This window comes from Aquarana catesbeiana, linkage group LG07 (genome assembly GCF_042186555.1).
Source record: "Aquarana catesbeiana isolate 2022-GZ linkage group LG07, ASM4218655v1, whole genome shotgun sequence".
NCBI lineage: Eukaryota > Metazoa > Chordata > Amphibia > Anura > Ranidae > Aquarana > Aquarana catesbeiana.
This window is the reverse complement of record NC_133330.1, coordinates 327668525-327692718: the sequence shown is the minus strand read 5'-3', so window position 1 is coordinate 327692718 and position 24194 is coordinate 327668525. Positions and strand designations below refer to the sequence as shown.

General features: G+C 44.0%; 1 protein-coding gene across 2 annotated transcripts in view; it reads left to right on the top strand.

Annotated features, from left to right (window-relative positions):
- EFCAB7 (EF-hand calcium binding domain 7) overlaps positions 1-24194 on the top strand; it is a 106313-nt gene that overhangs the window by 42995 nt on the left and 39124 nt on the right. For both annotated transcript variants that reach the window (XM_073593814.1, XM_073593813.1), the window contains exons 4-6: positions 5913-5999; positions 19699-19870; positions 20841-20962. In XM_073593814.1, coding sequence (XP_073449915.1) covers positions 5913-5999; positions 19699-19870; positions 20841-20962 — 381 coding nt within the window. The remainder of the gene's footprint in view (positions 1-5912; positions 6000-19698; positions 19871-20840; positions 20963-24194) is intronic.

Below are 24194 nucleotides of genomic sequence, written 5' to 3'. Positions count from 1 at the left end.
GCAACATGCACACAAGTTGACACAAAGGGATTTGAATGGCTATTAAAGGTAACCATCCTCATCTGTGATCTGTTTGCTTGTAATTAGTGTGTAAGTATAAAAGGTCAATGAGTTTCTGGACTCCTGACAGACCCTTGCATCTTTCATCCAGTGCTGCACTGATGTTTCTGGATTCGGATTCATGGGAAAAGTGAAAGAATTGTCAAAGGATCTGCGGGAAAAGGTATTTGAACTGTATAAAACAGGAAAGGGATTTAAAAAGATATCCAAGGAATTGAGAATGCCAATCAGCAGTGTTCAAACTCTAATCAAGAAGTGGAAAATGAGGGGTTCTGTTGAAACCAAACCACGGTGAGGTAGACCAACTAAAATTTCAGCCACAACTGCCAGGAAAATTGTTCGGGATACAAAGAAAAACCAACAAATAACTTCAGGTGAAATACAGGACCACTCTGAAAACATGTGGTGTGGCTGTTTTAAGATGCACAATAAGGAGGCACTTGAAGAAAGATGGGCTGCATGGTCGAGTCGCCAGAAGAAAGCCATTACTACGCAAATGCCACAAAGTATCCCGCTTACAATACACCAAACAGCACAGAGACAAGCCTCAAACCTTCTGGCACAAAGTCATTTGGAGTGATGAGACCAAAATTGAGCTTTTTGGCCACAACCATAAACACTACATTTGGAGAGGAGTCAACAAGGCCTATGATGAAAGGTCCACCATTCCTACTGTGAAACATGGAGATGGATCGCTGATGTTTTGGAGATGTGTGAGCTACAAAGGCACAGGAAATTTGGTCAAAATTGATGGCAAGATGAATGCAGTATGTTATCAAGAAATACTGGAGGAATATTTGCATTCATCAGCCAGGAAGCTGCACATGGGACGTACTTGGAAATTCCAACATGCCAATGATCCAAAGCACAAGGCCAAGTCGACCTGTCCTTGGCAGAATAAAGGGAAGGTTCTGGAGTGGCCATCTCAGTCTCCTGACCTCAATATCATTGAGCCACTCTGGGGAGATCTCAAACGTGCCGTTCATGCAAGACAGTCCAAGAATTTACAAGAACTGGAGGCTTTTTGCCAAGAGGAATGGACAGCTTTACCATCTGAGAAGATAAAGAGCCTCATCCACGAATACCACAAAAGACTTCAAGCTGTCATTGATGTTAAAGGGGCAATACACGGTATTAAGAACTGGGGTATGTAAACTTTTGATCAGGGCCATTTGGGTAGCTTCTGTTGCCATTATGATTTACAAAAAGTGTAAATAGCTGATTGATAATAAATAACTTCAGCCAAACACTAACCATGAGTGAAAGAAAAGTTTTTGTGTTCATATTCTCTGAAAAATGGCCAAGAAATCATTAATTCTGCCAGGGTATGTAAACTTATGAGCACAACTGTATATCTTTCTGAATGAGGTTCTGTGATTTTGTGGGGTAGGAATGCTAGGCTTAGTTCAGCTTTAATTGTCCCCCCTCCCCTTTGTGACTATAACAGCCTCTGCTCTTCTGGGAAGACTTGGGCTCATTCAGCTAAAACAGCATTTGTGAGGTCAAGTACTGATATTGGATAAGAAGACCTGGCACACAATCGGCATTCCAGTTCATCCCAAAGGTGTTCAGTGGGGTTGGGATCAGGGCTTGTCATACTCATTAAATCATGTTCTTATGGACTTAGCTTTGTGCACAGGAGCACAGTCATGCTGGCACAGAAAAGGGCCTTTACCAAACTTTTACCACAAAGTTGGAATTGCATGGTTGTCTAAAATGTATTTGTATGGGGTAGCATTACCAGAACCCTTCAGTGGAAACACCTGAACTCAATGATTTGGAAGGTTGTGTAGATACTTTTGGCGATATAGGTAGGTGCAGTGGATAGGTATCCACAAACATTTGACTATGTCTGCGTTTTTCAACCTTTTTAACATGGAGGAACCCTCACAACTGGCATAAATCCTCCCTCATGCTACTGGATCCCCTTGAAGCCGAATTACCCGATTCGGCAGCTCACGTGGAAGTGGTTCGCTCCTTTTAAATACGTGGGAATCAAGGTGACTGGAGATCCTAGAGACTATATCCCTCTAAACTTCAAACCCATTTTACAAAAATTTAAGCTTAAATGCGCCAGCTGGTGCAAACTTCCATTATCTGTTACAGCCAGGACCAATCTCATTAAAATGGTGTGGGCACCGCAACTATTGTATGTTCTTCACAACGCACTTATTTTGGATACCTGGCTACTGGTTTGCTCTTATAGAGTCTCAGTATAGAGCATTAATCTGGAGGAATGGAGTGACCCAAATTAAATTGGCTACATTGCAGTACCCCAAAGACCAGGGGGAATGGCTGATCTGCACTCTTTTACTTACTTCTTGGCTGCACAGTTGCAGCATCTTACAGGATGGGATCTATCCCTGGTAGCAGACCCCTCCAGAACCCTACTGATTCACTCCTTGGTGGAGTATTCTGCAAAGTCCAAGATGGAAATGGGCCTTCCAGAGGCCCCTCCGCGGTGCCCGACTGTCCATTTGCTTTGGAGACTCTGGAAAGAGCTGAAGAAGCGCCTAGGCATTGAGGGCTTGCTGGACTGTTCACCCATTTGGTGCAATCGATCCTATCATGAATTAGAGAAATTGTTGAATCAATCTAGAAAGCGGCAGGGATCAAGTATATGTCCCAGCTGTATTACGGCGTGTTGCTGAAGCCCTTCCCTCAGTTAAGGGCAGAGTTCCCCCTGTTACCCAATCGCTATTTTATGTATCTGCAAATATGGAATGCCATGAGAATTCAGAGTAGATGCTCCATTATGCTCCTCACCGATTCAGATTTTCTCCCATCTATCTTTACCACTGTAAATAAGAAGGGAATTCTTTCCCACATATACACTTGCCTGTTAGCCCATATCCAAGCTCCGGATCTGCTACCCTGTAGGGAGAAGTGGGAAGCTGATGTTGGTCCTATAGATGGGGATAACTGGGAGCAGATTCTGGCTACTGGCCCATTAGTTTCTGCCTCAGCCGCCCAAAAGTTATCACATTTATTTATCCTCCATAGGATATACAGGACCCCAGTACAACTGCACAAATAGGGAAGAAGTGACTCCCCTTTGTGCCCGAGATGTCAATTACATCAGGGTACTCTGATTCACCTGCTCTGGAAATGCCCTAAATTGGTACTCTACAGGAATGAGGTTACTGAGATCATAAATAAAGTTTATCACCTACAGCTGCCAATGGATCCAATTACTTGTCTATTAGGTGGTCTTGTGGAGGAATCATATATATACTCCTTCTACTTGTGTCGATCTGATTAGATTGCTTTATCTTGATAGAAAATTGATTGCATGGTTTTGGCTCTCCCCCCGAGCCCCCACATCTACTGAATGGGTACAATAAGTCAATTCAATACTAGTTAGGGAAAAGATTGCATATCAGCACAGAAATGTGTCGGATAAATTCACCAAAATCCGGCTGAGTGGCTGGAGAACCCCCCGAGGTTGCCCTCCCTCAGCTAGTACTTGATAGACTGTTACTGTCCTAGGGGAAGAAACAGGAGTACACTAATCTCTGTTCCAGACACACGTGGGACTAGGGTTTCGAGATTGGATAGTGCTAGATGTCGTTCTGGGGATCATTTGATGTTATTTTATTCTAGTCGCTTGGGACGCTTTATTTATTTATTTTCTCTTTTACTTTACTGGGTGGTACACATTTCAGGGGATGTATGTTCTCAGTTTTTTGTGTTTAGTTTAAAGAATGTTACTATGCTTAATACTATACTTATTGTGCTGCTGAACTATACTACCTCAACGTACAACCGTATTTCTGGTATTTACGTGGTATTTCTGTATACTCTGCTTTTTTACAACTGTTTGTACCTTTACTAATTTTATGCACAATAAAATATTTTTCTGATTTAAAAAGGAAAAAAAAAAGAGGAACCCTCACAATAACTTTTTATCTTCAGGAAACCCCTGCTAATAATGACTTTATTTACATCTCACAGTACATTATTGTGATGGTCAAAGGGAAGAATGCTTCTTCCATTTGTGGTCAATGGGAAGAATCCCCCCTTACAGATAGCTGAAAAGATAATTTATGTCAGTGGTTACTTTTCTAAAGCCTTGTACACACGATCGGATTGTTCACCAACAAAACCGTGGAATTTTGTCCGAAGGGCGTTGGCCCCAACTTGTCTTGCATACACACGGTACACAATTGTTGGCCAACTAATACGAACGTAGTGACGTACTAAGCTGTTTTTCAGCTCTTTAGCGCCACCCTTTGGGCTCCTTCTGCTAATTTCGTGTTAGTAGAAGTTTGGTGAGTGTTGATTTGCGCTTTTCGATACACGCTTTTCGATACGCGCTTTTCATTTTGCACTTTTCAGTTTGCACTTTTCAGTTCGTTTCTGAACGGCCGTTCGTCAACCAGACATGTTGCGGAATCGGAGGAGATAACGTGTTATTTATTATTGGCCTTGGAGTTATTGCTCTGACATTTTTTGGTTGAATAATAATGATTTGATTTGGTATATTTTCTATATTTTTGGATGCATAGAATGCACCTTTTGGTTAAGTTCTATTGGCAGATAGCATGTCTAATTTTATTTGTTTTCTTTTTTTAATGCACATTAAAAAAATTGTGGAGAATAATACTTGGCTATGTGTTTTACTTCAAATGACAGTTTGGGAGTCGGCAGTTACATTTAAAAAAATACAATGTAAAATTGACAAGGGACACCAACATAGTTGTATCGTTGATCTTAAAAACTATGTGATAATGGTGCTGTGGTAACTTGCCCAAATAAAAAAATAAAAAAGCATAATAATATTATTCTTGATATCACTAGAAAAAAAAAAAGCCTTTGAAAATTCATTTGCAATAACTCCATCAGTATCACCAGCAAAGCAGCTTCATTATTATCCCAATAAAGAAGAAGAGAATATGCGCTGCATTTCGAGATTTCATAATTTGCCGCGTCACGAATGTTAATTCTCCATTACGAACGCTAGTTTAGAAGACCGATCGCTTCTGGCTCGTCCTTGCTTCCGAGCATGCGTGTTTGTACTTTGGACTTTTGTCCGACGGACTTGTGTACACACGCTCGGAAAATCCAACAACAGACATTTGTCCGCGGAAAATTTTAAAATCTGCTAGCCAACATTTGTCTGCGGAAAGTCCAACAACAATTGTCCGATTGGAGCGTACACACGGTCGGATTTACCGCCAACAGCCTGTCATCGAACATCGGAAAGTCCGATCGTGTGTACTCGACTTAAGAAGCAGGAATCTCTCATTGCCCGAGGAACCCTAGAGTTCTATGGAACCCTGGTTGAGTAACCCTTGGCTATATAGTCTACAATGGCCAAGTGTATTGTTCATCCACAGGAAGGCAGTTGATGCAGTTTTTTGTCTTTTCATAGCAGTGGGCTTGAGATTCTAGCAGACAGACACTCCAACATAGCAGTCCATTTGAGGAAGTTATGGCAGTAGCGTATCTGGAGAACAGAAGTACAGAAGTTTTCCAAAATCATTTCAATGTGCACAATCAGCCTTGACCCTCCCCCCAAGAAACTCAATAGAAATGGAAGGCAGTGGAGGTTATTCAGAAGTGGTCATCCCTTATTCATTCCTCTTTATTCATTATAGATGACATCTCTCAGAATTATTCTGCAGTTTGTTGATTTGTGCACGTCTCTAATACCACGAGCGCCGCTGTTTATCACACACCAGTCACGATGTGTATGTATATATCTTTGCATCTATGTGCAAGCATTGTCACTTCAATTTTCCATGATTAAATATTTATATGAGCTGGCGGTTCTGTGGAGATGAATGAACCTGGCACACTTTGAAAGTTCAATTTATCGAAATGTAAAGCGGATCATTTGTTGTTTGCAGAAAGGGGAGAAGATGTCGCCGGAAGAGGTGAACGCGGTTCTTCGCTTAGCTGATGTCAACGGCGGCGGCAAGCTTGACTACAATAAGGTAATGTAGACAATTCGCTGGTCGCTTTCTCTGTATACGTGTTTTGATTTTGGACTGTTTCTGTGCACCATGGTTCTTACTTATGGCCCTCTTGGCTTTCAGTCAGATTAATTCCAAATTCTACTTCAACAGAGAGGGCTAGTTGGTAGTTGGTTTGGTAGGGAACATCAGAGGCCATAGCTACTTCACCACCCATTCGATTGGTATAGAGTCTATCACCTCGCCCATTCAGGATGGCAGATCCAATGCCCTGTACACACGGTCGGATTTTCCGACAACAAATGTTGGATGTGAGCTTGTTGTCGGAAAGTCCGACCATGTGTATGCTCCATAGAACATTTGTTGGGGGAATTTCCGCCAACAAATGTTTGAGAGCAGGTTCTCAAATTTTCCGACAACAAAACTTGTTGCCGGAAATTCTGAGTGTGTGTACACAATTCCGTCGCACAAAAGTGCCACGCATGCCCGGAATCAAGCAGAAGAGCCGCACTGGCTATTGAACTTCATTTTTCTTGTCGTATCGTACGTGTTGTACGTCACCGCGTTCTTGACGTTCGGAATTTCCAACAACATTTGCGTGACCGTGTGTATGCAAGACAAGTTTGAGCCAACATCCTTCGGAAAAAAATTCACAGTTTTGTTGTCGGAAAATCCTATCGTGTGTACGGGGCATTAGACTGAAGCACAGTAAATGGTCTACTACCCCAATTCCAAAAAAGTTGGGACGCTGTGTAAAATCTACGTTAAAAATAGAATGCAATGGTTTGCAAATCTCATAAACCCATATTTTATTCACAATAGAAAACATATCAAATGTTTAAACTGAGAAAATGGACCAATTTAGGGAAAAAAAATAAGGTCATTTTGAAATTGATGGCAGAAACACATCTCAAAAAAGTTGGGTCAGGGCAACAAAAGCTGGCAAAGTAAGTGGTACTAACAAGGAAGAGCAGGAAGAATATTTTGCAACTAATTAGGTTAATTGGCAACAGGTCATTAACATGATTAGGTATAAAAAAGAGCACCTTACAGAGTCAGAGTGTCTCATAAGTAAAGATGGGCAGAGGTTCACCAGTCTGTGAAAAGCTGCGCCTACAAATTGTCAAATAATTTCAGAATAATGTTCCTAAAAGTAAAATTGCAAAGACTTTAAATATATCATCATCTACAGTACATAATATCATCAAAAGATTTCGAGAATCTGGAAAAATCTCTGTGTGCAAGGGACAAGGCTGAAACACAATTTTGGATGCGGGTGATCTTCAGGGCCTCAGACGGCACTGCATTAAAAACAGACATGATTCTTCGATGGACATCACTACATGGGCTCAGGAATACTTCCAAAAATCACTGTTTCTAAACACAGTTGGCTGTGCCATCCAAAAATACAAGGTAAAGCTCTATCATGCTAAGAACAAGCCATATCTGAACATGATCCACGACTGCCATCATCTTCTCTGGGCCAAAGCTTATTTTAAATGGTCTGTTGCAAAGTGGAAAACTGGTCTGGTCAGATGAATCAAAATTTGACATTCTTTTTGGCAATCATGGGTGCTACGTCCTCTGGACTAAAGAAGAGAGGGACCTTCTGGCTTGTTATCAGCTCTCGGTTCAAAAGCCTGCATCTCTGATGGAACGATTAAGCCTCGTACACACAGTCTGATTGTTGGATGACCGAGCGTCTGATTTTTGTCAAAAGGGCGTATGCAGGATTTTGTCTAGCATACTAACTATCCACAAATTGTCAGTTGACAAACACGAACGTAGTGACGTACTATGAGACTATAAAGAGGAAGTTCATTTCTCGAGCGCCACCCTTTGGGCCGCTTCTGCGAATTTTATGTTAGTAGAAGTTTGTTGAGCGTTAATTCGCGATTTTCACATCGTACAAAACAAATGCTCTTTAAAATACGTTTGGCACAACTACATGCAAAGCAGCTTCATTATTATCCCATTAAAGAAGATGAGAATTTTGACATTTCATCAATTGCCGCGTCACGAATGTTAATTCTAGATTACGAACGATAGTTTACAAGACCAAACTCTTCCCAGTCGTTCCTTGATTCCGATCATGCGTGATTGTACTTTCGACTTTTGTGTGACAGATTTCTGTACTGACCATCCGAAAATCAGACGTTGAGTTCACATCAGACAAAAATTTTATAGCCTGCACATCCAGCTTTTGTCTAATGTAAAAGTCATATCGTCTGTCTAATGCACCGTACTAACAATCCGAAAATCCGCAGACAGCTCGTCTTCAGACTTTTCCCTTCTGATTTTCGTACCGTGTATACGAGGCCTTAGTGTGTATGGAATGGGCAGCTTGCACATCTGGAAAGGCACCATCAATGCTGAAAGATATATCCAGGTTTTAGATCCAGCGAATGCTTCCGTCTAGGTGGAAGGCCTTGCATGTTTCAGAAGGACAACTCTAAACATCTTACTGAATCTATAACAACAAGATGGCTTCGTAATAGAAGAGTCTGGGTGCCCAACTGCCCTGGCAGCAGTCCAGACCTTTCACCAACTGAAAATATTTGGTGCATCTTGAAACAAAAAGTATGACACAGAAGACCCAGGACTGTTGAGCAGTTAGAATTCTATATCAGGCAAGAAGGGGACAACATTCCTCTCCCAAAACTTCAGCAATGGGTCTCCTCAATTCCCAGACGTTTACAGAGTGTTGGTAAACGAAGAGGGGATGCTACACTGTGGTAAACATGGTCCCACCCCAACTTTTTTGAGACATGTTGTTGCCATCAATTTCAACATTACCTTATTTATGGTCCAGTTTCTCAGATTAACCACTTAAAGAGGGAGTCCCGTGAAATTTTTTTTTTAAAAGTCAGCAGCTACAAATACTGCAGCTGCTGACTTTTAAAATATTGACACTTACCTGTCACAGGGTCCAGCGATGTCGGTACCTGAAGCCGAACCGTCCCTCGGTCCTCGGATGCTGCCGCCGCCATCTTCGGTATGGGAAACAGGAAATGAAGCCTTGCGGTTCCCTACTGTGCATGCGTGAGTCGCGCAGCGCAATCTGAATGGTCCGTGCTGTCTCTGGGACCTGGCGGAAGAGGAAGAGGCATAGACTCCCGTGGGAGTCTATGCCCGGAAGTGGGTGCAAATACCTGTCTTAGACAGGTATCTGCACCCCCCTCCCCCCTGAAAGGTGCCAAATGTGACACCGGAGGGGGGGAGGGTTCCGAAAAGCATAGGTTCAATTTTTGTGTAAACCTCTGCTTTAAGGACCGAGCCTCTTTCTGAGATTTGTTTACAAGTTAAAAAACGTTTTTTTTGCTAGAAAATTACTTAGAACCCCCAAACATTATATATTTTTTTTCTAACACCCTCGAGAATAAAATGGCGGTCATTGTAATACTTTCTGTCACATCGTATTTGCGCATTACAAGCTCACTTTTTTTGGAAAAAATACACTTTTTTGAATTAAAAAATTTAAAAATAAGACAACAGTAAAGTTAGCCCAATTTTTTTTTTATATTGTGAAATATAATGTTACGCCAAGTAAATTTATACTCAACATGTCACGCTTCAAAATTGTGGAATGGCAACTTTTACCCTTAAAAATCTCCATAGGCGACGTTTAAAAAATTCTACAGGTTGCATGTTTTAAGTTACAGGGGAGGTCTAAGGCTAGAATTTTTGCTCTCGCTCTACTTATCGCGGCAATACCTCACATGTGTGGTTTGAACACCATTTTCATATGCGGGCGCTACTCACGTATGCGTTCGCTTCTGCACGCAAGCTCGACGGGACGGGGCACTTTTAAGGTTTTTTTTTTTTTTTTTCCTATTTATTTTACCTTTTTATTTTATATTTTTACACTGTTCTTCTTTTTAAAAAAAAAAATGTGTCACTTTTATTCCTATTACAAGCAATGTAAACATCCCTAGTAATAGAAAAAAGCATGACAGGATCTCTTAAATATGAGATCTGTGGTCAAAAAGACCTCACATCTCATATTTACACTAAAATGCAATAAAAAAAAAAAAATAATAAAAAATGGCCCTTTAACCACTTCAATACCAGGCACTTAGACACCTTCCCGCCCAGGCCAATTTTCACCTTTCAGTGCTGTCGCAATTTGAATGACAATTGCGGGATCATGCTACACTGTACCCAAACAAATTTTTTTATCATTTTGTTCCCACAAATAGAGCTTTCTTTTGGTGGTATTTGATCACCTCTGCGTTTTTTTTTTTTTGCGCAACAAATAAAAAAAGACCGAAAATTTCGAAAAAAAAACAAGTTTTTCTTTGTTTCTGTTAAAAATTTTTTGTAAATAAGTACATTTTCTCCTTCAATGATGGGCACTGATATGGCTGCACTGATGGGCACTGATACGGCGGCACTGATGGGCACCGATGAGGTGGCACCAATGAGGTGGCACTGATGAGGTGGCACTAACGGGCACTGATGATGGGCACTGATAGGCGGCACTGATGGGCACTGATAGGTGGCACTGATGGGCACTCATAGGTGGCACCGATGGGCACTCATAGGCGGCACTGATGGGCACTTGTAGGTGGCATTGATTGGTACATATGGGTGGCACCGATGGGTACTTATTGGTGGCACTGATGTGTGGCACTGATGGGCACTGATAGGTGGGAACTGATTGGCACAGATGGGCACTGACAGGTGGCATCAATGGGCAATGACAGGAGGCACTGATGGGCAATGACAGGTGGCACTGATAAAACATTGCTGGGCAGATCTGGGCATTGCTGGGCAGATCAGTGACATAATGGTGCCAATCAGTGCCCATTTGTGGGCACTGATTGGCACAGATTGGGCACATGTGGATGGCCATGGGGTACATACCTGGCCATCCATGTTGCCCCTTCCCTGGTGGTCCTAGTGGCGATCCCTGGTGGTCCAGTGTGGTGATCTGAGGGGGGGCTGCGCTGATAAACAATCAGCGCAGACCCCCCCTGCCAGGAGAGCCGCAGATCGGCTCTCCTCTACTCGCGTCTGTCAGACGCGAGTGAGGAAGAGCTGATCAACGGCTCTTCCCATTGACAGCGTGATCAGCCATGATTGGACACGGCTGATCACGTGGTAAAGAGCCTCCGCCGGAGGCTCTTTACCAAGATCGGTGGAGCGGTGTGTCAGGCTGACACACCGCTCCACTGATCGCCGCGATGTGCGCCCCCGGGGGCGCGCTGCGGCATGCTATCCTGCTGGACGTCATATGACGTCCAGTCAGGATAACAGAACCACTTCCCGGACGTCAATCCGCTATAGGGCGGGCGGGAAGTGGTTAACCACTTTAACCCCCGACCATTGTGCTGCCTAAGGACCAGAGGACTTTTTCCAATTTGGCACTGCGTCACTTTAACTGCTAATTGCGCGGTCATGCAATGCTGTACCCAAACGAAATTTGCGTCCTTTTCTTCCCACAAATAGACCTTTCTTTTGATGGTATTTGATCACCTCTGCCGTTTTTATTTTTTGCGCTATAAATGGAAAAAGACCGAAAATTTTGAAAAAAAATGATATTTTCTACTTTTTGTTATAAAAAAAATCCAATAAACTCAATTTTAGTCATACATTTAGGCCAAAATTCATTCGGCCACATGTCTTTGGTAAAAAAAATGTCAATAAGCGTATATTTATTGGTTTGCGCAAAAGTTATAGCGTCTACAAACTAGGGTACATTTTCTGGAATTTACACAGCTTTTAGTTTATGACTGCATATGTCATTTCTTGACACCCCAAGGAAATTGCTGAGAGGCATGTTGAGCCCATTGAATATTTATTTTTTTTGTCCCAAGTGATTGAATAATGACAAAAAAAAAAAAAAAATTACAAAAAGTTGTCACTAAATGATATATTGCTCACACAGGCCATGGGCATATGTGGAATTGCACCCCAAAATACATTCAGCTGCTTCTCCTAAGTACGGGGATACCACATGTGTGGGACTTTTTGGGAGCCTAGCCACATACGGGGCCCCGAAAACCAATCACCGCCTTCAGGATTTCTAAGGGCGTAAATTTTTGATTTCACTCCTCACTACCTATCACAGTTTTGAAGGCCATAAAATGCCAAGATGGCACAAACCCCCCCCAAATGACCCTATTTTGGAAAGTAGACACCCCAAGCTATTTGCTCAGAGGCATGGTGAGTCCATGGAATATTTTATATTTTGACACAAGTTGCGGGAAAGTGACACATTTATTTATTTATTTTTTTTGCACAAAGTTGTCACTAAATGATATATTGCTCACACAGGCCATGGGCCTATGTGGAATTGCACCCTAAAATACATTTAGCTGCTTCTCCTGAGTATGGGGATACCATATGTGTGGGACTTTTTGGGAGCCTAGCCGCGTACGGGGCCCCGAAAACCAATCACCGCCTTCAGGATTTCTAAGGGTGTAAATTTTTTATTTCACTCTTCACTGCCTATCACAGTTTAGGAGGCCATGGAATGCCCAGATGGCACAAACCCCCCCAAATGACCCCATTTTGGAAAGTAGACACCCCAAGCTATTTGCTGAGAGGCATGGTGAGTATTTTGCAGCTCTCATTTGTTTTTGAAAATGAAGAAAGACAAGAAAAAACTTTTTTTTTTTTCTTTTTTCAATTTTCAAAACTTTGTGACAAAAAGTGAGGTCTGCAAAAAAGCCTGAAGGCGGTGCTTGGTTTTCGGGGTCCCGTACGCGGCTAGGCTCCCAAAAAGTCTCACACATGTGGTATCCCCGTACTCAGGAGAAGCAGCAGAATGTATTTTGGGGTGTAATTTCACATATTCCCATGGCATGTTTGAGCAATATATCATTTAGTGACAACTTTGTGCAAAAAAAATTTGTCTCTTTCCCGCAACTTGTGTCACAATATAAAATATTCCATGGACTCGACATGACTCTCAGCAAATAGCTTGGGGTGTCTACTTTCCAAAATGGGGTCATTTGGGGGGGGGTTGAACTGTCCTGGCATTTTATGCACAACATTTAGAAGCTTATGTCACACATCACCCACTCTTCTAACCACTTGAAGACAAAGCCCTTTCTGACACTTTTTGTTTACATGAAAAAATTATTTTTTTTTGCAAGAAAATTACTTTGAACCCCCAAACATTTTTTTAAAGCAAATGCCCTACAGATTAAAATGGTGGGTGTTTCATTTTTTTTTTTTACACAGTATTTGCGCAGCGATTTTTCAAACGCATTTTTTTGGGAAAAAACACACTTTTTAAAATTTTAATGCACTAAAACACACTATATTGCCCAAATGTTTGATGCAATAAAAAAGATGATCTTAGGCCGAGTACATGGATACCAAACATGACATGCTTTACAATTGCGCACAAACGTGCAGTGGCAACAAAATAAATACATTTTTAAAAGCCTTTAAAAGCCTTTACAGGTTACCACTTTAGATTTACAGAGGAGGTCTACTGCTAAAATTACTGCCCTCGATCTGACCTTCGCGGTGATACCTCACATGCATGGTGCAATTGCTGTTTACGTTTGACGACAGACCGCCGCTTGCGTTCACCTTAGCGCGAGAGCAGGGGGCGACAGGGGTGCTTTTTTTTTTTTTTTTTTATTTATTATTTTTTTGCTTTTTTATCTTATTTTTAAACTGTTCCTTTCATTTATTTATTTTTTTTAATCATTTTTATTGTTATCTCCGGGAATGTAAATATCCCCTATGATAGCAATAGGTAGTGACAGGTACTCTTTTTTGATAAAATTGGGGTCTATTAGACCCTAGATCTCTCCTCTGCCCTCAAAGCATCTGACCACACCAAGATCGGTGTGATAAAATGCCTTCCCAATTTCCCAATGGCGCTGTTTACATCCGCCGAAATCTAAGTCATGAAATGCTCGTAGCTTCCGGTTTCTTAGGCCATAGAGATGTTTGGAGCCACTCTGGTCTCTGATCAGCTCTATGGTCAGCTGGCTGAATCACCGGCTGCATTCTCAGGTTCCCTGTTGAGACAGGAGAGCCAGAGAAAAACACAGAAGACGGTGGGGGGGGGGCATTCCCTCCCACGGCTTGTAAAAGCAGTCTAGAGGCTAATTAGCCACTGAGATTGCTTTTACATGAAAGCCGACCGCTGGCTGAAAAGAATGATACCAAGATGATACCTAAACCTGCAGGCATCATTCTGGTATAACCACTCAAAGTCGTGAATGGCGTACCTGAAGACAAAAAAATGGTTAACAATAAAACACAGTAAATGGTAAAGTATAAGAAATTGCATACCTGAAAAGCAAACATGATAAAACATAATAACAATAAAACATTGCAGAATAGAATACAGTAAAAAAGAGCAGAACAATAGAGAGAGAATAGAGAGAGAGAGAACAATAAAACGACAACTATTTTTTTTATTTTATATATATATTTTTTTTTTTTTTGCACTTTTTTTTGGAACTGTAACTTTTATAACTGTAACCAGTTCCAGGTTCGGGTCTCTCAAAATGCGATGGAATCTTGGGAGACCCTGTGAAAGTGTGCCTAGTCTGTGCAATGCTGTACCCTACGCTAATACTCAACTAGTGAATGGTAGCGTTCAAAACATTCACCAATGCAAAGACCAGGATTGTCAGGACAGGAGGGACAATAATAGCGGGTGTCACGTCTATATCCACGCTTGCTGCAGACACAACATCTTTTTTGAGGGGGTTCGTTGGGTAGGGGTACTCGGGAGGACATTAAAATTGCCTCTCATGCAGCCGACTGCATTTGGTTGGGGATGTGAATGGGGGAAGTACGGGCGCTGCAGAAGCGGTGGGTTCCCAATTAGGATTGGCGAATGCAGCAGGAAGGGCACTATGGGCACGACGGGCCTGTGTTTGTATTCTTCTTGGTGGCAGCGGGACACTACTTGTGCTTGCCACCTCACCAGCTTGAACTGCACTTATGGGACTCGCCACGTCACCAAGTGTTACTGCAGTGCTGGTTTGACTACGACCGGGGTGTACTAGGCTGCTGGTGCTTGCCAGTTCACCAAAACGCTACCAAAAAAACTGTTAGCGATCGCAGGGATCAGGCCTGACTCTGCGAACGCTGCAGTTATGTGTTTAGTGTTTTGTAAGTGACAGTGATCGATCGATACTGCACTTGGGTGGGCTGGGCTGGGCCAGGCGGAGGGGCAAAACGCAGGTGCTAGCAGGTATCTGGGCTGATCCCGCTAACACTGCGTTTTTGGGAACCCTAAACTGCTGGGGACGCTAGTATAGATCTGATCGGATCAGATATTGATCCATTCAGATACTATACCACTAAGGGAGGTGTACGGTGCGTGCGTGGGTGTTAGCGCTACTGGCGCTAACCTGACGCTGCCTGGGGCTGGTGCTTGCCAGTTCACCAAAATGCTACCAAAAAAAACTGTTAGCGATCGCAGGGATCAGGCCTGACTCTGCGAACGCTGCAGTTATGCGTTTAGTGTTTTGTAAGTGACAGTGATCGATCGATACTGCACTTGGGTGGGCTGGGCGGAGGGGCAAAACGCAGGTGCTAGCAGGTATCTGGGCTGATCCCGCTAACACTGCGTTTTTGGGAACCCTAAACTGCTGGGGACGCTAGTATAGATCTGATCGTATCGGATATTGATCCGTTTAGATACTATACCACTAAGGGAGGCGTATGCTGCGTGCGTGGGTGTTAGCGGTACTGGCGCTAATCTGATGCTGCCTAGGGCAACGCATATCACCGCCGGGCGATCAGGGGGCTAAACCTTTATTCGGTAATAAACGGCGGGTGCCCTGACACTATGAAAAATAAACGAACTAACCAGCGTCACCCGTAACAGTTATACGGTGATCAGTGGTGAAAAGGTCAACTAGGGGGCAATCAAGGGGTTAAAACATTTATTCGGTAGTATATGGGGGTCCCTGTCGCTATAAAATGCTGACGGCGAACCTAATCAGAAAAATGATCGCTTAGTGACACTGGCGACAGGGGGTGATCAAGGGGTTAAAACTTTATTAGGGGGGGTTAGGGGGGTACCCTAGACCTAAAGGGGGCTAACACTAACTGCCCTAACACAGTAACTGTCACAAACTGACACCATGCAGTAATCAGAAAAAAATAAAAAAATAAAAAAAACTGCTTGGTGTCAGTCTGACGGGGGGGGGGGGTGTGATTAGGGGGTGATCGGGGGGTAAAGGGGGGTGTTTTGTGTGCCTGGCATGTTCTACTGTGTGTGTGTGTTGTGTACTCACATTGAAGTCTTCTCTCCTCGGCGCCGGAACGGAAAATACCGAGCCGAGGAGAGATGACATCATTTCCTTTGCTGCTGTTTAGCATACAGCAGCAAAGGAATGATTTGATTGGCCGGTGGCGATCGCGAGGGGGGGGCCACGAATGGATGGTCTCCCCCTCATCTCTGATCGCCACTGCTCAGAAGCGGACCGCCTCGCGCACCAGGGAGGGGTCCGATCGGACCCCCCGCCCGCGGGAGGCAGATCACGTATATGTACGTGATTCTGCCTGCCCGTGCCATTCTGCCGACGTAAATCGGCGGGAGGCGGTCCTTAAGTGGTTAAGAGCTATGGGCGGAAGTGACGTTTTGACGCCGCTTCCGCCCTGCAACGATATGGAGACGAGTGGGGGCCATCTTCCCCTCACTCATCTCTATGTCAGGCTAGGGAAAGGATCCGATCGCCTCCACTGCTACCGACGGCTCCGGTAAGCAGAGGGGGGTGGCCCTCTCCCGCCGCCGATAAAAGTGATCTTGCGGCGTATCCGCCACAGAGCCCACTTTTATCTTGAAGCGGACCGCCTGCTGAAGAAGAGGATACCGGGGTTATGGCAGCTAGCTGCTGCCATAACAACGATAATCCTCTTCAGAGTACCGACGTATAACATTTGATATGTTTTCTATTTTCTATTGTGAATAAAATATGGGTTTATGAGATGTGCAAATCATCGCATTCTGTTATGTATATTTTACACTGCGTTTCAACTTTTTGGGGAATTGGGATTGTAGATACAATTTTATTTCAATATAGAGTCAAATAAAAGATTAAAAAGAAGAAGCCAATGCATTGTGGGGATCCAAAAACAAACTCTTCATTGGGACTTTTTTTACCAGTGTGATATCAGGCACACATCAGGGCTGCTAAACCAAAAAACTGGTGTTTAGCATGAAAACCAAGAAAACTGTGTAGAAGCTGCCAGCCCGGTAAGCAGACAATATGTCCCGACACCATTATAATACTAATGGATATCAATACCGATTGGACACACTTAATCAATTCTATCAGTCAATGTTCCCGAGTGTCTGATTAAGGCCCTATTCATACTTGTGCGACTTGACATGCGACTTTGGACATCATAGTCGCATGACAAGTTCTACCCAATGTTTTCCAGTGATAACGATTCATATATGTGTGACTTAAAGTGTTTGTAAAGTTTTTTTTTTTTTGTTCTAAAATAACAAATATGCCTATACTTACCTGCTCTGTGCAGTACTTTTGCACAGAGCAGCCCCAATCCTGTTCTTCTGGGGTCCCCTGCCAGCACTCCAGGCTCCTCCTAATCATCGGTTCCCTCACAGAAAGCCACTTTCCATGGGGGCACCCGTGTGGCCTCACTCCCGAGTCACGCTGCTACTTTCGTGTCACAGGATTTTACTGAGAACAGCAGGAGCCAATGGCCTTGCATTCAACAGGTCACAGACTGGTACCGGTCCACGGCCCGGGGGTTGGGGACCCTTGATCTGGGGGTAGGGGAGTGTTAGATGTACTAGCAGATTTTGATACGCTAAAAAAATTTAAGCCAAACTCCAGCTCACAATAGTTAACTAGGACAACAATAACTCCGCTAGGACAATAATGGCTCGAAACAGGCAAAAAGCCTTACAATAAGGGAATGAGTTTGTGAGATGAGCGAAATACAACATATGGAGGAAGTGATAAGAATTGAAGAGAATTTAAGTAATCAAACTCCAAAATTATGGCAACATTGGGAAGAGTTTCGTTCCTCTGCAATTTTTATACAATATTTATGAAAATGAACGTACCCATGTTGAGGGCATGTGGCCTGGTACGGTTCAGGAAGGGGGGGGGGGGTCGCTCGCTCATCCCCACCCCTTTTCCTGACCGGCTGGGCTGCGTGCTCGGATAAGGGTCTAGTAGGGGGTTCCCCTTAAAACCCATATTAGACCGAAGGGCCTGGTATGCTCTTGGAGGGGGAACCCATGACAGTTTTTTATTTAAAATTTGGCGCGGAGTTCCCCCTCAAGATCATCAGAGCACAAGTCGCGTGCCAAACTTGGATCATGCAAGACGGCGATCCGACTTCAATGATAGTCAATGGGCTGAAGTAGGATCAAAGTCGGACCAAAGTAGTACAGGGAGCATTTTCAAAGTCGGACCGACCAGTTAAGACGGCTCCCATAGGGAAACATTGATTTTCACACGTCATGCGACATGTGCTCCCAATGTCGGAGCGTTTGTCGCACCAGTGTAAACGCGGCCTAATTGAACAAGCTGAAGTTAGAAGCTGATTGGCTGCCATGCACAGCTGTACCAGATATTACTCTCCAGTGTTAGTAAATCAACCCATAGTATTTATTGTAACAGGATGCAAGCGTGTACTGGCACCTTACGCCTGCTATCACCCACCTATACCAGTTTATGACATGTGACCCACACAGTTAGAACACACCCAGGGAACACAGTTAACCCCTTGATCGCCCCCTAGTGTTAACCCCTTCCCTGCCAGTGACATTTATACAGTAATCAGTGCATTTTTTTTTTTTAGCACTGATCACTGCAATAATGTCACTGGTCCCCAAAAAGTGTCACTTGGGGTCAGATTTGTCTGCCGCGATGTCGCAGTCTTGCCAAAAATCGCAGATCGCTGCCATTACCAGTAAAAATAATAAAAAATAAAAGCTTATAAATCTATCCCCTATTTTGTAGACGCTATAACTTTTGTGCAAACCAATCAATATACACTTATTGTGATTTTTTTTTTCTTTTTTTTTACCAAATATATGTAGAAGAATACATATTGGTCTAAACGGATGAATACATTTTTTTAATATATTTTTTTGGATATGTATTATAGCAAAAAGTAAAAAATATTGTTTTGGTTTTTTTTCCAAAATTGTAAGTCTTTTTTTGTTTATAGCGCAAAAAATAAAAACCTGCAGAGGTGATCAAATGCCACCAAAAGAAAGCTCCATTTGTGGGGGAAAAAAAGGACATCCATTTTATTTGGGTACAGCGTCGCACGACCGAGGAATTGTCAGTTAAAGCGACGTAGTGCCGTAGCGCAAAAAATGGCCTGGTCATTAAGGGGGTAAATCCTTCCGGGGCTGAAGTGGTTAAATCAACCCCAGTGGCAGCAAAGGAGTTGTGAACTTGCTCCTTTTATGTGTCAGTACAAGTGTAAGGATAGAGCTCTGTCAGTAGTCTGTCCCTGAAAACATAGTCCTCTCCAGGTGAGGGGAAGGGATCACTGCTCCAGGTGGATGTGTGGAAATGGCACTCTCCTCAAGGTGGAAGCATCAGGTGCAGGCTAAGCATATAGCAATTAGAAGAGGGAAGGTCTAGACAACCGCACTCCAATAAAAACGCCATTATTGTGCAAAATAACAAAAGTACAAACCAAAGCAGGGTACAGGATAAAAAACCTGACGCGTTTCACACTCTCAACAGTGCTTAGTCACGGGTCCAGGTGAGCTTATCTTTGCCACTCTCTTTAGTTCTGCAACGTGTTCTTCGATACCTGCGACCAATGTTCCAAGATGGCAGCTGAGAAAATGAACGCAAACAGTCGGGCCAGACGTCAGCAATTTGGGAGCCAAATCGAGACCTCTCCAGAACGCTCATCTTCTCCTCGGACACTGCGTGATGGAGACACGACGCCTAGAAAAGGTGAGAAGATAGGCAAGCAGTTTTTCTCACATGTAGCTGGTTGTTACACTTGATTTCATTTTTGTTGAGGCGTAAATAGTATTTAGCAGATTTTCTCTTCCTATTAAAGGGAAAAAAGGGATCATAACATAGTAAGGCCCCACTGGGCTGCATCTAAATACAAACTTTTTGAAGAACTACGTAGCATGGCATAGCAAAAAGCCGATATACATGATGCTTAGAAATTATGGTTCCAACAAATACAAAACATAAGTGGTGACTAGCAAAAATGCAAAGGTGGTGTAGAATAATTTTTATCCTGCTGTTACTCTATACCAGGGGTCTCCAAACTTTCTAAACAAAGGGCCAATTTATCGTCCTTCAGATATTGAGGGGGCCAGACTGTGGTCCCCCGGGTGTAGAAAATGCCCTAACATCAGTGGGAGTAAACATCAGTAAGTGCCATTGGGAGGAATAGTAATCCATTGTTGGTGTCTTTGGGAGGAATGGGGCCCAGAGGGCCAGATAAAGGCAAGCAAAGGTGGGCCCTGGCCATCAAAGACATGCCTCCTGTAGTCCTATAGTCTATAGGCAGTGCATCATTACATTTTCTTGTCCTACTGTGTGTGTGTTAATACAAACACAGGTGAGCCGAATAATATGCGCCCAGTATCGCCCGCAAAATATTTCATGATGGACAGTGGTCTTCCTGTCTGACATGTCCACCTACAACTCTTCACTGGCCCCTGGAGCATTGCATGAGCATCCATATGTGGGGAATGGAAAAATGCTGTCAAAGCCCACCCACGTAAGTAGGCTGCTGGGGCAGCGATGATCACTGTACTGCTTACTTTCGGTGCAGTTTTTGGTGTTTGTCCAATCTCCAACCTAAAAGTAGAGGGGGTAGGGGGAAACAAGCTGTGGCTTATGGAACTAATCCTAGAGTTAATTTCAGCTAGCTAATTAAATTCAATATGTATTTATTTTTAAGCTGACAGCAAGTCTCCCCGACCTTCATCAGCTCGGAACTACAAAGCCACAATGTGTACTGTCATCAACATGGGACCACCCAGCGCCAGGAACTCCAAAGTAGTGGAACCAAATAACCTACAGGTAATTTTTCTACCTCTAATGCAACTTCAGGAGAAAGCAGCAACGTATGAAAACCCCAACATCGAACTTCTCTTATTTGTTCATTATGGTCTGTAAAAGCGGGCCTTTCCCCTCAGTGACAAGGTCCACTTATGCAAGTTGTCCCCTCCCTAAAATTCTGCATAAAAGGGCAAAAAAGACCTGCAGGGGGAATGGGAAGTTGCCTAGTATTCTCCGGCTTCCTCCAACAGCAGCTAAACAAAAATGACATCATCATTCCAGGCAGATGGTGGAGAATGTTGAGAAGACGATCCTGCACTGTGCTGTAGTGTCTTCTTGCAAGATTTGGGCTACTCAGCACTTCCCAGGGATCTTGTCAGCAGAAGGATGACATCACCCCCTTCATTATAGAAGCCAGGGAAATTTGTTAAAGTGTTTGTTAACCCCCAAAAAATAATAATTCAGATTCTGGTCCCTTAAAGCAGATTAAACAGCACAGTGCTTGTGTAATCTGCCCCCCTCTAAACTGTAAAAAAACCTCCCTGATCCTGCCACTTCCTGTATGCCCCTCTCTATACTGACCACGATAACCAGGGCTGCTCAGCCTTGACCACCGTGGTCAGAGTACATCCCTCCGTCATACGTAGCTGTCCTTTCTGCTCTCCTCTCTCCCCCTCACTTCCTCCTTCCTGCCTGTCAGCGCCCTCTCTGTCTCTGCCCAGCCCCTCCCCCGCGGCTACTATCAAAAATAACCCTACAATTGTCACTGCCAGCCCCTTTATTCGAGGCTGGCATACCACACTATGCAAGTCCTTTGTAAAAACGAGCGTCACATGATCTTCCCGGCTGACGTCAGAGGGAGATCACGGCCCCTCCCACAGAAGCAATGTCTCAGAGCTGTAAAGCGGCCACGAGTCATGTGACCGGCCTGAGGACAGCTCTAAAAAGAACGCTCGTTTTTACAAAGGACTTGCATAGTGTGGTATGCCAGCCTCTAATGGAGGGGCTTGCATTGAATACAACATTAGACTTCACAATCACTGTAAGTCTAGGGGTGGAGGAATAAGCTGTAATACTTACCTTACTGCTGGTGCAGGTAGGCTTCTGGCTCTCTCCTCGTCTCTCTGATGCTCTGGGTTGTAGATGGGCCCTGGCTGTCCCCATTTACATGTTCCTGATATCTTCATATTGCAACCTGAGCATCGAAGAGAAGAGGCTTTGTTGAAACCAGTCGCACAACATGGTGGAAGCCTGCCAGAGCAAAGCAGAAGGTAAATATTACAGCTTGTTCCTCTACCCCTAGACTTACAGTGGATATAAAGCTTTGTTTTTTTTTTAAATAAAAATAACAACTATGCCTATACTTACCTGCTCTGTGTAAGGGTTTTGCACAGAGCAGCCCCGATCCTCTTCTTTTGGGGTCCTTTGCCAGCGCTCTGGACCCCTCCTCCTCATCGCGTTCCGCTTTCCCTGGGGGCACCCATGTGTGCTCCTTCCCAAGTCTGCTGCGTTAATTGACAGACAGCAGGACTCGGCCCCGCCCCCCCTGCTCCCATGTCACCAGATCTGATAGACAGCAGCGGGAGCCAATCGCTCCTGCTGCTATTAATCTGTCCAATGAGGAGAGAAATTTTAAAGTAATTTCTCAGCAAAATAAAGCATGGAGACATGGATAGATGGGGGGAAGATTGGTCCCCCATCCAAAAATAGTGTTGTTGGTTTGTGATGCTCAGAAGACGCGCAACTTTAAATCCTAGAATTCAGCTTGAAGTGTTTCTTGGAATGCAAATCAAAAACAGTATTTTTTTTTAAATAAAGGCCTTTGGGCCAAGGGAATTCCTGGTTCCTTTTGTGTGTTGGATACCCCAAAAGTGAGATCTCCCACCCAGCCATAATTCCCGACTCCCTGGGAAATGTAGGTGTTCCCTTCTACATGTGTCTGTTCCAGTTTCTCCATTTACATTCCACGTTATGTAAAATAAATGCAAATTCAGCATGGATGATGAGAGACCATCTTAATGGGCACAACAGCTGTACAGAGCCAGGAACTCAGAACAAGGATGGTGGGAACCCCTCATAATGGCACAACAGGTGGACAGACCCGGGAACTCAGCACAAGGATGGTGGGAACCCCTCATAATGGGCACAACAGCTGTACAGAGCCAGGAACTCAGAACAGGGATGATGGGAACCCCTCATAATGGGCACAACAGCTGTACAGAGCCAGGAACTCAGAACAGGGATGATGGGAACCCCTCATAATGGGCACAACAAGTGTAAACACCCAGGAACTCAGCACAGGAATGATGAGAGCCCTTCATAATAGGCACAGCAGATGTGCAGACCGGAAACTAGGTGCCAGGGATCTCTCAGAGCCACCTGAGAGATAGAGGTGACTGTCAGCCCTGGTTCACATTGATGCTACTTTGAAATTGGCTACTTCACTTGAAGTAGCGTGATTTCAAAGTAGCAAGGTCAACGCAATTTCAGGTGCTACTTTGTAGACATCTGTGTGGCTTCATACACAGGTGTCTATTGAAGTCGCACCTGAAATCAGCAAAAGTAGTGCAGGAACTACTTTTGCAAATTGGTGCGGCGCCGCAAAATCAGTGTTGCACAGATTTGTTTGACAGAGGCCCACTCTGTGTGATCTGGCCAGCAATCCTCCCGATTCCTCCCTGTGATCTGTGATCCCTGTGCACTGATGGGCACTGATTAGGCTGCACTGATGAGGTTACAATGATGGGCACTGATGAGGCTGCACTGATGGGCATCGATAGGCTGCTCTGTTGGGCACCAATAGGCTGCATTTATAGCTACTGATGAGGCTGTACTGATGGCCACTGATATGGCTGCACTGATGGCCACTCATGAGGCTGCACTGATGAGATGGCACTGATGAGGCTGCACTGATAAGGCAGCACTGATATTCTGCACTGATGGGTACTGATGAGGCTGCACAGATGGGTACTGATGAGGCTGCACTGATGGACACTGATGAGGCTGCACTGATGGACACTGATGAGGCTGCACCGATGGACACTGATGAGGCTGCACCAATGGACACTGATGAGGCTGCACCGATGGACACTGATGGGGCTGCACCGATGGACACTGATGAGGCAGCACTGATAAAGCAGCACTGATGGGTACTGATGAGGCTGCACTGATGGACACTGATGAGGCTGCACTGATGAGGCTGCACTGATTAGGCTGCACTGATGGGCACTGATTCTGCATAAAACATTAAGAC